At 34.6% G+C, this 17,160-nt stretch overlaps 1 protein-coding gene across 1 annotated transcript; it reads right to left on the bottom strand.

Annotated features, from left to right (window-relative positions):
- Nucleotides 1–2,813: 2,813 nt before the first annotated feature.
- Nucleotides 2,814–16,478, bottom strand: LOC117121458. The gene is made up of 2 exons (XM_033266673.1): nt 16,354–16,478; nt 2,814–4,462 (listed from the first exon to the last, which is right to left on the bottom strand). The coding sequence occupies exon 2, from the start codon at nt 4,433–4,435 to the stop codon at nt 3,137–3,139; it is 1,299 nt and encodes a 432-aa protein (XP_033122564.1). The 5' UTR covers nt 4,436–4,462; nt 16,354–16,478; the 3' UTR covers nt 2,814–3,136.
- Between the last annotated feature and the right edge of the window lie 682 nt (nt 16,479–17,160).

The following is a 17,160-nucleotide window of genomic DNA, read 5'->3' on the forward strand; positions in this document are numbered from 1 at the left end:
GAGTTAAATGAAAGGCCTATTTGAAATATTTTCACAGCTTCGGGCATTTCACTTGCTTGGGGGTTTTTATTTATTACCTCATCATGTTAAAACTTTCTTTTATTCTTTTTTGACCGATTTACTGCCCTTTTAACATTTGAGTGTTCATATCTAGTTTAGAGCTTTTTTATGCATTGCGTTTCCATCTGGCTGTTTTGTTTCCTGGTGTCCTTAATAATTAATTATTAATTAATTAATTAGCATATTGAAAAAAAGTCTTCTACAAATATTTATACAATAAAGTGGCAGGTACCGCTATCGTTCGTTTATTAATTCTTTATTCAGATAGGCCTACATACAATAATACCCAAATGACAAAAAGATCAAATTGCTTCTTACTGTAGCTTAAATTAACTCGATAAACAAATAAAGGAATAATATTAAAGCCATGAAACACCATCCATGATAATAAATGTTACTGCTTAATCAGTATATTTCTTTCTCATCTTACTATTTTCTATATTTACTACTTCAAGTATACATTTATTTTAAACATAGGATTTAGGCAATCCAAAGTCATTACACAATAAAAATAAATACTTAACGAACACCTAAGTTTAATGTTTAGTGCTGAACAGGTTTTGGACTCGGTCCTACGATGTAGAAGAGTATTGTTACTCAGCCCTACGACGTAGAAGAATATTGTTGTTGTTGCTGTTATATTATATAAATATATAATATTTTTCACTGGATACGGTATGAACCATATTTATTTACGCTCCGTAGCATATATTCCTATAGGATAATGGATATAAAATTGTTTTATACTACTAATTTATGAACAATAATTAAACAATCATATTGGAAAAAAATATGTAATTATTTATACAGTACAGTGAAGTGAAATGTACTGCTACCGTTCGTTTTTTCCTTATTCATTCTTTCTTCAGCTAAAACATTAATAATTATAAGTGACAAAAGATCAAATAGCTTAAGCTGGCTAGGATTGGTATAGTGATAGGCAGTCTTGCTCAAAAGGTACTAAAATTACTAACGTTCGTTCATTCTCTGTTTTTTTTTTTTTTTTTTTTATTAAGCTAAATATACATTAAAAACAACAACTAAATACAAAACAAACGGATCTTATTCTTTAAGCTGGCTAGGATTGGTATTAGTGATGAAATTCTTGCTGAAAAGCCTATCAACGTAACCGTCTTATTAGTTTTAAATTAACTACTAAATTTAGAAACAAATAACGAAATCAATTTAAATCCTTAATCCACCATCCCATAATAATAAAGTTACTGCTTAATCTATTTTTTTACGTTACACTTTAATCATTACTGTTTCTTACATCTTTATTAATGCTTTCATTAGCAAATGATTAAAATATTTGTAACATTATACTACAGCAGGAATTTATTCATGTAGCAAGTGTATAAATTCGTTCTAGAAACACTACAATTGTTATTCATGGCAAAAAGTTACATATATGTATTATATATATATTATATATATATATATATACAGTATATATATATATAAATATTACATATTCAACAATTAAATGCGTCAATTCAATCTAGAAACAAGTAAATTGATATCATGCTGTTCTATTTTTAGTTATTTTATACATTCAATTTATGGAAAATTCTGCGATTTGCGCTGTTTATTTACATAAGAACAGATGTATAAATTTAAAAAAAAATACACTTATGTTATCATGAAGTAACATTTTTCTAAACCTGCTTTTTTTTTTTGTTATTTTACACATTCTATTTATATCATTTCTGCGGTTACCGTTTATTTACATAAAAACAAATATATAAATTTGTTTAAAAAATAAATACACTGTTATGCTAAAGTAAACATTCTTTAAAACTCCTTTTTAAGTTATTTTACACAACCATTCAATTAATATCAAATTTCTGCGGTTGGTACCCTTTATTTACTTTTAAGAACTTGGTGGTCGGCAGCTACAATACCAATGCAGTACTAATGCTTTCATTAGCAAATGAATAATATTTATTACATTGTACAGTACTAACAGCAGCAATTCATTATTTTAACAGGAGTAGCAATTCATATACATTTGATATTCTTACTAAAAAGAAACATTATTCTTTGGCTTTACTTTTTATTTTACACATTCTGTAACTGGACTGTTTATTTGAATGCGCATTTAATGTGTCAATTCGTTCTAGAAAACGTACATTGGTATCATGATAAAAGTAACATTTTTTTTCTCTAGTTATTTTACACATTAAATTAACAAAGGCTACGCTGTTATGTTATCATAAAGTAACATTTTTCTAAACCTGCTTTTTTGTTATTTTACACATTCTATTAATATCTTTTCTGCGGTTACCGTTTATTTACATAAAAACATAATTTGTTCTAACAACAATCCACTGTTATATAAAGTAACATTTTTTAAAAGTCCTTTTAAAATTATTTAAATGCACATTTAATGTGTCATTTCGTTCTAGAAAACGTACATTGTTATCATGCTAAAAGTAACATTTTTTATTCTACACATTAAATTAATAAAGGTTTATGTACATTAGAGCTCAATCAAATTAATCAATTCATTCTAGAATACATTGTTACATAATGATAATTGCTGTACTGTCTTCCTTGTCACAAATTATATTGATAGTTCTAGATATTTCAACTGTAAATGCTGGATAAAATGTTAATTTTTGGCCTTGACGAATATTAATTGGTAATAAAATCGTGGTTGATCTATTTCGACCTTAATTATATTTCTACTGTGGTGCTGGGGGTGAGGGCCAGGGGCCCGTCGAGGAGAAAAACACAATTCGTCTGGGAGACACAACGATGTATGTATTTTCTACAGTCATAATAGTAGACTCCAAAATCGATTAAATAAGCCTTTGAAACCCATACTTGTCATATTTTTTGGACCTTAATATCACAAAAATGATGCTACTATCAGAATGAAACTTTCAATAATAGTTAGTCATGGTCTAAGCAACATAGCATAGCTAAATACACATGTGTTCATAGTGAAGCCTGTAAATCTGTGAAGTATTGATCTGTCACATTAGAAGCTGATGTTTTATACTTTATGTGAGCACCTTTATATTTATCTGAACACTGACTTCCAACACAGACATATATTTTAAACAATGTTTCAATAATAGTAAAACCGAAGCGAAGAATTCTTATTATCTGCAACCCAAATGCATCTATTTCTGCAAAATATGCTGTAAGGATAATATGGGACATTCTCATTGTCGATGTTCTTAATAAAAATTCCATCTTGATTAAACAGCAGTAGTTTTCTGTAGCAACCAATTATGATCTGATCGCATTCATCAACGGCAATAGCATAAGTGTAATTTAACAATTTAGGCCCAGGCCTACCACTTGGACTGTTTTTAATCAAAACTGCAGCCTTTTTATCCTTGTAATTAATCTTTGCCACCTGGTTACATCCATATGATAGGACTAAAATATCCCCCTTTTTTGTTATAGCCACACCATATGGCATTGATAATTTCACATTCATATAATCTCCTGTCCCTTGAATTTCATCTAGCAGTTTACCTTCCCTGGAAAAACACAAAACACAATTTTTCCAACAATCAGGAACATAGATCTTATCATCATGTGCCATTATTTTGCCATAGACAGACCCGATCTTACCGCCATCGCCTTCATCCCAGTTCTCATTTTGATAAAACATAAGTCTTTTCATATATTTATCATAGCATACAATCAACAAATCCCCCTCAATATTCACGCAGCATAAACTTGTGAACTGCCATAACCTATGGCCAAAAATTGTACCTATAATTTTTCCTTCTAGCGTGAACTTCGTAATTTCATTAACGCCTCCACAAGCATAAACTGTATCATCAACAATATCAAACATATGTAAACTGGTGTCCTTTTTTTTCCTGAATATATTAGGACGTTCCTGCAAGCCTTCCTTGACTACTTTTACTTTCAAAGGTGTCTGGCTGATTTGCTTACCATTTACATAACATCGCAGCTCCCATTCACCCTCTTTATCACAGCAACCAGACAAAGCATATGTCCCATCTTGATGATCTTTCACAGTGACTTCTTTCTCATACCCTTGAAGTGGTGTAAAGGTTAAGCTACCAGTTATTTTTAAATGTCTGTCATGCTCATCTGTACTGGAGTGATTTTTTGTTGTTAAGTTTACAACAAATTCCTCTTCAATCAATACATGGTCCGCAATGTTACTTGTATCAAGAATGTAAGGTTCAAAAGGCGTGGGTTGCTTCGACGTTGACTCCTTAGAGTCCTGCCTACATAAATTACAATTGATGTTTTTACCATAGACAGACATTTTTTGAAGACAGTGTAGGCAGTACGGATGCACACAGTTATGCTTTACCCCACATTTTGAACAGGTAGGAGATGATGCTACCACACGTGTATTACTATTATTAGCTGCCATAGTAGACCTATTCACTTTCCCGAATATCTGAAGACCAAACAAATAAAAAATATATAATCAAATTAAAACTTTACATTTGTATTTGCCAAAATGGTATTTGATTACGAGATACTGAGAGTAGACACGATCAATTTGAATGTCTTGTACCGTTTTCAAGAAGGGGGAAAACCTTGCATTTTGAAGAACTTAAAGGTCATTTAAAGAGACACCACATCTCACAGAGTTGGGAAAACTAATTTCCCGCCATCTATGAATCAAAATCATCCCGGGGAGAGGACTCCCACCCCCTTTCTTTTAGAGTTTTCCTTAAGCATTTGTAATCCCCTCTTTGAAATACTGGATCCGCCCTGGACATCCTCATATGTGAGCGCTCAACATACCATGGTGTGTATAAGAGACAGATTTCGACCTTAATTATATTTCTACTGTGGTGCTGGGGGTGAGGGCCAGGGGCCCGTCGAGGAGAAAAACACAATTCGTCTGGGAGACACAACGATGTATGTATTTTCTACAGTCATAATAGTAGATTAATGTGAATGTCTCTGCGTTCTTTCCATTCAATAATTACAAACATCTGACCCTCTAGATAACTTTAAATGGAACTCTCACATTTAAATTTTGAAATATATTTTTTCTCTATTTTTTTTTATTTTCAAGGAGTTAGGGGACTCATGCCAGCCCTCCCCAACCGCCTAATTTGTGCCTAATTAGGGAAACATGTAAAATAAAATCATAATTCAGGAGTTCGTGCTTCAATCAGGTCTTTCAATTCATAGCTTTGTTTGTTTGATGAATGTTCTTTAAAACATCTTGATCCTCCTGTATCTTAGCTTATTGTGCTATATAAACAATTAAAAATTCTAATATTAAAAATACTAATACTAAAACTAAAAATACATATTCAATTATTACGTTATTTTAATTATTACACAATATTTATAATAAATTATAACTTCTTGCATTAAAAAACATTTCATATTTATGCAATATATAATATAGATAAAATGAATTTTTACGTACACATTGGTTAACATTACATTAATTATGATGGCTAACATTAACAATTATTAAATCTTATTCTTACTTGTGTCTTCGGGCTCTGGAATAAGGCGTTAGTCTTTTAAACGCCCATCATTTATACTTGAAGAGCTCATATGCAAAAACAGATAAATCCATTTTTTTTGTTTTGAGATAATTACGTATTTTTAATTAGCCTTCTTTTAAAGATCAAGGAACTTTAAAAAATCAGGTATTGATGTATATGTAGGATCATACTCTTAAAATTTTAAAAATGTAAACTTTAATTAAGAAAGACAATTTGGTGATATTGATTTTGTTTTGCATCAAAAACAGATAAATCCACCTCCTGATTTTTTTTACAAATCCAGCATCAGCAGGAACTGAAATGTAATACCATTATTACAAATTAATTTACTATTCTAAATTAAATAGAAACTCATTTTGAGACAATCAAAACCAGGTCTGGATGGTTATGGTTGGGGGTGGGGGGGGGGAGTAACAAGCGCCCTGAGCATCTTACATTAGATGGATAATTGTGTGCTATATAAAACTACACTATTATTATTATTATTAATGTCATGTTTCTGAATTGTAGGCCTATGTGCTTTATAACATTAATATTATACTGAGTGTTATTACTTGGGCTATTATTTTGAAACAATAAAACTCAATGGTGTGGTGGTACCAGAAGGGGGCAAGGCTTACTATATATGACAAGTTATTGGACACAAGGAAGATCGTCGGCAGAGTGACGACTGGGAAAAATCAAAATTCCGAAAGATTGAGTCTAAAAGATTTCTTTTAAAATCCTTCATTTAAAAATCCATTTTTTAAGCTTTTTCATTGAATTATATCTGTACAGTATTTTGTACTGTACGGTATAGGCCTAACGAAGTGTCTGGATTTTCGAGACCAGAAACTTGTTCGCTTTGAGGGGCGGAGGCAGATTCTGTGTGTAGGGCACAGTGGCGTATCAGGAGTCTTAAAGTGGGGGTGGTGGTGATGGGAGTGGTGGTGATGGGAGTGGGGGCGCAAAGGTAAGTAGGGGACTCGATGATCAGTTGAGGTGTCGCTAACTTGCCAAATAAGGTGATTTTAGGTGCTTTTTATAACAACTTGACCGTGATTTGAAGGAGGGGGAAGTGGGGCGTCAAGGGGGGTGCGAGTAATTTTTCGAAGGGTGTACTATTAGAAAGCCTACTCTGTGCGTCCGTGGAAAATCCTTTTTGGTGACTAAATCGTGATATCCTTTCCTCCAGCATTGTATGTTATTTATAAGCTAAGAGTGTGCAGTTTATGCGCAATTTCACCCATTCGATATTAACAAATCACTACTTCACACACATTAGGCCTATAGGCCTATAATATTATATAAAAGGGCATACCATACTCGCGCGAATAAGCGCCCCGTTTGAATAACCCCCCCCCCCGGCCCTTCTAACGTGAAAATTTCCTTAAGCGCCCCGTTTGAATAAGCGCCCCTAACATCATAGGATTTTCTTTTTAGCAAGTCAATAATCCAATCAATCCTGAGACTGGTTGTTGGCATGATTTGAGCTGCAGTGTAGAAACACATTCTTCTTAGGTCAATATCAAAATGAGGATATTTCTCTTGGACAGATGAGAGCTCCGATCCCTGGACATATATTTCCAACTTTACTCTATTTACATATTTGTCTATGCATAGTCCTACTCCTCTTTCTTTTTCCGACCTTTAGCACATTCTCATCTGAGTTTTCAAGAAAAAAAACAATGATATTGCCATCCTGCTAATTTCATTCGGCCGATGGCCAACAAGCTAACCAATACCCACCACCACTAATTGCATCTGCTATTTTGCAGTTATGTAAATATTCACAGCATTCTTGTCATGAGCTATGTTCTCTGGACGATTATCTTTTCCGCCTAACCACCATTCGTAATGTCCTTAAATAATCTTTATTTTATCAAAAAGTGCCTCTTGAATTTAATAGTTTCCCATAAGAACCCCTCGATTATCATCTATTTCCATAAGCGCCCAATCAATTTCCACTCTGTTTTCATAAGCACCCCGTTCGAATAAGCGCCCCTCAGAAAGTGCAAAAAATATTTTAAGCGCCCGGGCGCTTATTCACGGGAGTACAGTAACCGATCTTTGCAGAGTGTAATTGATCTGTCAATTTTATACTAGGGACCTACAGCATTGCATGGAGTATTTTAACAATAAGAAAAATGGGGAAAACCGTTTCCTTTGAAATTTACATCAGCGAGTGTGTACGAAACCGGGTTTATGGCAATTATATGAGATACGGACTATTATTAGAAACTGTTGAAATGATATTCAAAGCTATTATACAGCTAATCGCTAATGTTTGTTTTGCATGTCTATTACACACTCACTCACAAATGCATGTAAAAATGTATTGTAAATATTTATTTGAATTCGTACACCGATTTTGTTTCAAGTTGTTTGTTTTCAATATTATAGCTGTTTCATTACGATGACAATGTTTTTAAATCGTAGTGTATACCACTCCCAAATTTGATCTATGGGCAAACAACAGGAGGCTCTGAATTTTTACAAGTTGACAAAGCCTGTTGATGCATCATTATTGTTCAGATACGATCACTATTTAAACAGAGAGCAGCAGGCTGATAATTTGTTTTTCCCACAGCCGTGAAACACTGTCACTCCGTCGTTGTAGGTAACTTTTTTTCAGATGAAACTGTGAGTGTAAAGATTCTTTAGTGTATATACATAAGCATTGTAGATAAATAATGCACATACAATCAATTGTCGATGGAGAACGGCGTCAGCCATCTGATTAGTCCTATATTAATATTACCAATATTTTGAATACTCCTCTTCCGCGAATTGTTTTATTGACAGTGACTTATCTAATCACTTTAACATTTTAATCGAAATAGGTTCACCATGTCGAAAAAGTTTGAATACCCACCATAGGCGGATATTCAAAAGGGGGGGGGGGCAGCCGGCCCGCCCACCCCCCTAAATTTTTCCATAATAAAAAAAATGAGAAAAAAAGAAACTTATATTCAAATTTAAGTCTAAGAATGTCATTTCTGGCCATCTAGAGGTGCCATAGTCAAAAGTTTTCTTACCTCAGACCCAAGCATGGTGGAGCTGAGGTAGTATCGATCCTCCATCCCTCTTTGGACCCCCTCTATTTCAAATTCCTGGATCTGCCACTGCCCACCCAATTCGTTGGCGATGTAGTTTTCAGTGTAGGTTATGTTAATGAAACATCTCATACTGTACATCAAGAGAGTGTGTATTACAATATGCCAGTACGTATTCTCAACATGTAACCATCGAAATTGTAGGCGTATTACAATTTTAATCGGGTCCCAAAGCCCAAAATCACATGATAGATCATCGAGGCTATATCAATTTGGCGGCAACAACCAATTGAATGATTTAAATGATTTTCTATATTTAAGTTCTCTTATATCCTAAACGAGTAAGTACGAACGCAGGTAGCAATAGATGGCTTTAACCGGGAAGGTGGGGGTGTAGTTTGTTGAACTAAAAAAAAAGACTTCCGTGCCGACATAATATTTCAATTGCTTTAGAATAAGGTTTTCGAAAAGGCATATTTGTAGTGGCATTAAGCCTACGTATATACGACTGACTGAAGAAACTGACATTCAAAGCGATGTATCCACTCGATAAAAGTTAACAAAATCCCCATGAGTAAAGCTTGTAGAATCAAACCCGAGGAAAGTGTGCAAACTTACAGTAAAATGCACTAAGGCAGTAACTCGAAGCAAATAGGTTCGACAGAAATTAAGAAACGAACAAAACAATAAACAAATAAGATCTTAAGAAAGGTGAGAGGAAACTATTGAAATAGGTGTGTTTTAGATGGACTTTGAACTGCCTAAGCGATCTCAGGATCAGAAAATTGGGCAGACCATTCCTAAGTCGGGCAGCAACTGTAGAAAATGAATTGTCACCAATCCGTTTATGGAAACCGGCCAAACAAGTTGAATGGAGTTGGAAGATCTTGTTAAGTGCATATGGGGACGTAGTATTAGGTAATCTGAAATAACAAAGGGCAGAAGCCATAAAAAAATCTCAAGATCTTGGGATAAATCCCAAGCAGTGGTCACATTGTACGAGAGCAGTGTTAGTCGCCTCAATTCAGAGCTGCACGCTGATTGGCTGAAACGGATATATCGGCCTTTGCCAAAAACATGGAATGGTGTTTATAGGCTTTTGCAAAAAAACGTTCGCCTGTGGTGCAAAATACTTTGACTTTATCGGGGTTTGCAGATAAACCGATTTTATAATTAGGATCGTGGCAGCATAAGCTAAAAATGGCTATTTTGTTTCATTTTTGACGAAAATGGCGTTTATCGGTTTTTGCGTATGAACTCTTCACTTGTTTTCCATTAAAATTGGTAGCTAAATTTGTTTTGCATTGCCCCATCTTACCTACTTATAATAAATTATATTGTTATACAGTCGAAGTTACTACAGTATGTTTTGACCTGGGTGTCCCGAAAGCTCAGATCACGAAAAGTGTGTGGGGTGGGGGAACAATATGAGGTTCTAGCAGCCACGCCCACTTTAGCCCCACCATGGTTGGTGTAAAGAGGAAAATAATCGAGCTATCCTTTCATTCCACTACTGGATCGCCACTGAAATCATGGGTACAATTTTTCCTCTCTTTAACTCAAAATGTTCGGCTTGACTGAATTGGGGTGGGGGGGGGAACGGGCCCTCACCTCGCTGGATCCGCCACTGGTCCTGGTTTCATGTTCTATCTATGCTTTTAGTAATTTTATCTTTTTTATTATATAATATTTTGAAACCGAATACTGTATAAAACAAAAAAGAAGCAAGTAAAGAAAGGTAAGGTGAATGTAAAAAGAACAAACTATCCTAAAAATATAAAGAGTGAGAACGATCGAGAAGCATTATAATATCGGATACAGTATTCGCACGATAAATGTGCATTAGAAACCCCTATCGAAAACGTACCGTACGGTTCCGAGGAGTGCGAATAGCCGATTTGTTTGTACTGTATTAGTTTTCTCCAGTAAACGTCGCAAATAGGGGCCTAGCTGGTATCGATGTTACTTAATGGTGTTTATTTTATGATTAGTCAGTTCTTTATATTGACGTTAGCTTTCGAATAAAGGTATTGTCTAGAAATCCTGGCATACTTAGTTGAGAGAGGGTCTTAATTTGCGGGGTCTGATATTTCGAGTGGGTCTGATATCTCGTAGTCTTAGGTCTTAGCTTTCGTGGTCTGAGCTTTCGGGACACCCGTTTTGACCTTCCCCGTCCCGCTAGCGACACCCCTGGAGATGGGGGAACTAAAGTGGGGTAAATGAATGGGAGAAAGCTTGGAGGCGTGGACTCCTCCCCTCTGCGCATTCCTAGAATTTAGCCCTCGTCTAGGCGCCAGATCTTGGAACCCCGTCGTTTATACCCTATTATAGAGAACGTGGTCCCGATCATCCACACAAGTTGAATAGGCCATCAGCTGTACAACTAAAAGTGCCTGGAAAGTGAAATGTCCCAGCAAAATATGGACCAGCTAATTTTTGCAGTATACACTCTCCAACACATCAGGAGGCATGTGCAAAAAGTTCTCAAACAAACTCTCTTTCAAAACCTGTCATCGGTGCATTTTAATATACCCCATTATGCTAAAAACGCACACTTTTTGCGTCTGGCCCCATGTTTAGAGGTCATTAAGATCATGGCCAAATCTCTGTAATAATTGAGTGTTCAGAATCCAGAAGCAAAGACAGTTCACAGCAGATAGAGAGATTTTTGTTTCATTATTAATTTCTTAAGACATTAAAAAAATCAACTGAAAAACTTCAAAAAATGAAGTAAATTTGTCTTTTCTTCAATATCATACAAAGTTCCGAGGTCAATAAGATCATGCTAATCGTACTGTAATCATTGAGTGTTTGGATTTCAACAGTAAAGACAGTTCCCAACAGATTTACAGATTATCGTATCGTTACTTAATTATTAAGAGCGTCAAAAATACAATTAAAAACCTAAAAAAATAAAGAAAATGTTTTTTTAAATCTCCTACAAAGTTCTGAGGTCAATAAAATCGTGCCAAATATACTGTAATCATCGAGTGTTTAGATTCGTACAGCAAAGACAGTTCCTAACAGATATAGAGATCGTGGTATCATTATTTATTTATTAAGACTAGATGCCAATGTGTTAGGACATTACAGACCAGTTTCCAATCTCCCTACTCTGGGTAAACTCATTGAGTACCCAGTACATGATCAGTTTAGAGAACATCTGGAACATAATAATATGGTTGCGGAGTTGCAATCTGCATATAAACCCCGACATAGTACAGAAACGGCACTTCTAAAAGTTAAAACCGATATACTGGATGAGTTAGAAAAGAAAAAAATTGTTTTACTTGTAATGCTTGACCTTAGCGCCGCGTTTGATACGCTTGATCACGTAATTCTTTTAGAACGTCTAAAAAACGAATATCATATTTCTGATGAGAGGCTGTTGGGTGGTTCCAGTCTTATGTTCATGATCGGGGCTGTCAGGTGTCCGTCTTGGGATCGAAATCTAAAAGATTTCATTTGAGATCTGGGGTCCCTCAGGGATCGGTTATTAGTCCGTCCCTGTTTACAGCTTACACGAAACCAATCACAAGTATCCTAAGAGATGCTGGTGTTGTTTCATCTGTACGCTGACGACACCCAAATCTACGTAAGTTGCAATCCGAAATCCCCCAATGACGTTAGTTCAGCCATTGATAAACTAAACAAATGTGTCAATAATTTGCGTTCCTGGATGCATGTAAATAAGTTAAAATTGAATGATGAAAAAACTGAATTAATTGTATTTTCACCACCTAGATTCGATGCCAGTTTACTTAATGTGAAGCTTGAAGTGGGGAGCGCCACAATCATACCATCTAAGGTTAACAAATTTAGGGGTTAATTTTGATGAACATGAACTCGCATGTTTCTAGAATAAAACAAACCGTTAATTTTTACTTAAGAAATATTGCGCGTATTAGAATATACATTGATCAGAAAACCTGTACCACTGCATTGCAATCATTGGTGCTGAGTCGACTTGACTTCTGCAATTCGCTATTGGCTTATACATCTAAGGAGAATATAAATTCCATGCAAGTGTTGCAAAATCGGGCAGTGCGTCTGATTTTTGAGGTGCCTAAGCGCACTAGTGCAACTTCCCTTCTCCAAAAATTGGAGTGGCTGCCTATCGAAAAGCGTGTAATTTTCAAGACTATGGTACAGGTTTATCAATGTATAAACAATAACGCACCGTTGTATCTCAAAGATTTCCTTAGAAGGCATGTGCCAGGTAGAAATGGTCTTAGGTCCTCCATTGATGTTACCAGGCTCTATGTTCCACTTACTATTACCACCTCAGGAGATAGATCTTTCTAGAATTTCGGACCCAAACTATGGAATAACCTACCAATTCATATTCGTAAATCAACTACACTCGATTCATTTAAAAAAAGCCTTCAATTACATTTACAACTTTAATTAAAATGCCTGGCACCATCCACGGGGGACCTGAAAATGAAACTGTGCGACTTTTCGCTGTATGTTTTCATTTATGTTTGATTGTGATGTGTATTGTTTAAATTTTGCTGTAATATGCCAAAGCGCTATGTAAATAGCGCTTAATAAAAAATTAAAAAAAAAAAAAAGACTTAAAAAAATAAACTTCAAAACTTCAAAAAATGAAGAAAACATATGTATTTTTTTAATCGTGTATATACGGTTCTGAGGTGTACGGTCCTATTAAAATCATGCTGCAATAATTAGTATTCCTACAGCAAACACAGTTCCTTTTTCTCTTTTGTGGGGTTGTTCCACTTTTATTTCATCAAATAACCATCATTCATAAAGCAATGATATAGGTAGTTACTTAATGTATCATTTCAGATTCATTAACATTTATTACATAATGGTCACATTTAGTAGTTAAAGTACTTAACTTACTTAAATTTATCTTTCAATTTTATCTTTCGTTATTGACACATTTTATAAATTTTAATCTTCCTTCTTTGTTTTTCTCTACAACCAACACTTAAAATATTCCATAAATACAATAGAAATAAATCTAACAAATAATTACATAAATAATGCTTTCCGTACTCCTGTGTCTTAGTTTGCTTTACATCTAATGGTTAAAAATTGCTTATGGTCTCATGCGTTAAATTCTTTATGTTCTATATTTTAATAAAGGTACTGTAATTAAATTATCCTCATCATCAACTTCTTCATAAATACTATAGAAATAAATCTAACAAATAATTACATAAATAATGCTTTTCATACTCCTGTGTCTTCGTTTGCTTTACATCTGATGGTTAAAAATTGCTTATGTTCTCGTGTGTTAAGAAAGTTCTTTATGTTGCATTACATTTTTGTATTTTCTATATTTTAATAAAGGTACCGTAATTAAATTATCCTCATCATCAACTTCTTCGCCTTTCTCTATAATACGCCATAAATACAATAAAAAATTGAGTCTAAAAAATATTTACATAAATAATGCTTTCCGTACTCCTGTGCCTTAGTTTGCTTTATATCTCCTGGTTAAAAATTGCTTATCTTCTCATGCGTTTAGTTCTTTAAGTTACGTTACATTATTGTATTTTTTTAAATATTTTAATAAAAGTACTGTAATTAAATTATACAACCTATTGTTATTTCCAATTTTTTGTAATTTTTAATGATTTATCACCTTTGTATACTGTATATTAAATGGCATGAATATTGTTTAATTAAGAGAAAGAAAAAGAATCTTAAAACGCCAATGGATCTGTAAGGAAGTCATCAATGTTGCTATCCTTATCATCACCAATGTCTACGATGTTCTCAAATGATAGTTCAACACTAGTTGTTTCCACATTCTTGCAATTTACAGATTTTAACAAATAAGTACAAAGTAAATCACTTTTACGGCAGGAACATCTTCTGTTTCACACTTGCCTTGCTTACATCCAGTGTAGAGATTGCAATAAGATGTCTGGTGTTAGAGCCTTTGTTGACCAAGTAATGATTAGCTCTTCATCCGGAATTTGCCACCCATGACCATTTGGGGATGGTGGATTAATTTTTGCACTTAATGACTTGCGATGAATAGAAGTTGGGTAATTAGACCGCTTACAATGCTGTAAAAGTGCATCTTTTGTTAGAGGAAGACTCTGTTTTGAAGACGAGGAGGTACAGAAAACTTTGTATCTGGCAACATTTACATCAGATGTCTTTACGCCATATAGTTGGCAAACAAATCCTTCTAGATAGAACTGCAACAATTGAATCTTGTAATGGTCTTCAAGGGCAACAGAATCCCCTTCTTGAATATGCATGAAAATTGACTCATCTGCTTTTAGCTTGGCTGCTTGTAATAGTACACCTAAACAAAAGTAAAAATATAAAATTCATTTTAATGATAGATATATTATATTCAGGTTTGGAGGGAGTTTGTCATGATTAAACCGTATGGTCGCCTAGCCCTACATAGTATTACATTTTATTGATTGGCATCTGTAACTATGCTGTAACTAGGATAACCAAATTAAGAAAAAAACTTATGCAGGAATGCATTACAAGGTCAGAAATCATCAAAGCTAGAATAATATCCAGGGTGGTGATGGTGGAATTCGTAATGGTCGACTTAATTATAATTATTGTCATACCAGGCCTAGGCTTTAAAAAAATGTAGGCTATTCTAGGCCTATAGGCCTATATATATATATACATATATATATTTCTATTTAATAAAGTTTACCTCCGGCTTTTGTTTCGGCATGAGATCCGTTTGTCTTTTGCGACGAACCATAGTCAAACGTTTTAGCTTCTTATATATTATGCAAACTTTAGGTAATACTCGGGTGTGTGATGATTACGTTGGTAAACTCGATCGACGATGCTGACCTCAGTTTCGATTTCTTTGGCGAAGGTTTAGGCTAGAAGATCATCATTATTCTGTCTTAGATTCTGCTAGTGCACGATTTTTGTATTTTTTGCTAGCAAATTCAATTTTTCTTTTATTAATAAATAAATCGCCTGTAGCACGTAGGGTGGTATCCGATTTGTAAGTTAGTATCATCATCTAGGCCTAGGCTACTAGGCCTATACTAGCCTAATACTGATTACTAAATTTACACGCCAGCAAATCTATCGACGACTCGGCTCGGCCAGAGTACATTCATGGCTTTCCAAATCTTTTCATTGTTTTACGCACATTCTAAATGTATTCCATCTTGTCTTTGTAAAAGGTTGTACCCCGCTTGACGGAACATCATCAAAATGCATTGTGCAGCGAAGATTCTTTGGATTTATCCCTTTGGTTACATATTTTTTACCACTTCCAGGTGGTGGATCGTGCGACTGCCTGTGGGTCGCCATCTTTGTTGTTCTCATAATGCGCCCTCAATCGTAGTTTAATTTGTTTTGGGATTGGTCAAATCAAGTCACATGATCAATGATTGATCATGTGACTTGATTTGATTTGATTTGTGATTGATAGCTTTTGCAATGGCGACTATTCACGCATCGCGACAAATTCTAAATAGGCCTAGTTCGTTAACAAAAAAATTATTAAAATACGTTTGGATTAGAAGCTGTTTGAGAAAATTTTGCTCAGCCTTAATTAATATATGCTCTACCGATTTACACAAAAATCAGCTGGTCCATCTGTTACTGGGGCAGAACTGAACGATACAGATTACAGCTGATGGCCTAGAACCAATATCGTGGAAATAATGACCGATGATAGTCGTGATTAAACACCTCGTCATGATAGGTCAGATTATAGAGTCCTAAACAGGCCTTAATTCTTATTAGTACCGGTATTAATAATATTATTAACATATATATATATATATATATATACTTACCCTGTTACCAAATTTACACAATATTTATTACTTGTAACAAGGTGTTTCCACAACCCACACTAAATAGACATTTCATCGACTATAAACCCAACTTAAACCTAAAAATCAAGATGGCGATAACTCTGCGTAATAACTATGAGGCGCCAAATGTACTTTCATTATTTAACAAAATTATAACATATAATTCATTATTTAATATATAATAATAATAATAATAATAATAATAATAATAATAATAATTTTATTTATTGTGTAACGTTTTATTCAAAAATTGAATACATTCTTCACAAGAAGAAAAGAGCTAAAACAACCTGATGACAAAGGATCGATTATTATTATTATTATTATTATTTTTTTATTTATTTATTTATTTATTTATTTTTTTTTTTTCAACCCGGTGGCAGGGTAGCAATTAACGCTCTCTCCAAATTTAGAAGAGCCGAAGCGTCAAAGGAGACAAAGTCCCCTACAACCCACTCACATTGTAGTAGGTGTTCGCGCTGGAGGTTCTCCGCGGAACCACATAATCTACACCTGCAGTCGCAGTTGAGATGGAAGCATGAACGCTTATAGCACCAAAGCGAGTGGAAGGCTGTGCCTAACCATCTCCCCATACCTTCCTGTGAGACCCCGTTAGTTCCACTGAAGGGGAACACCACCGAACTGGAGAGGTAATTGAAGCTAGAGGGGCTCCTTCGCAAAAATGTGCCTTTATCAATGGCCCCGCAGCAAGCCATCCAGAGGCTGTCTCTTATACACATCTAGATGTGTATAAGAGACAGGTCTTAGATTCTGCTAGTGCACGAT

This window comes from Anneissia japonica, unplaced genomic scaffold (genome assembly GCF_011630105.1).
Source record: "Anneissia japonica isolate Jap-2015-1 unplaced genomic scaffold, ASM1163010v1 scaffold41793_len627382_cov181, whole genome shotgun sequence".
NCBI classification, from domain to species: domain Eukaryota; kingdom Metazoa; phylum Echinodermata; class Crinoidea; order Comatulida; family Comatulidae; genus Anneissia; species Anneissia japonica.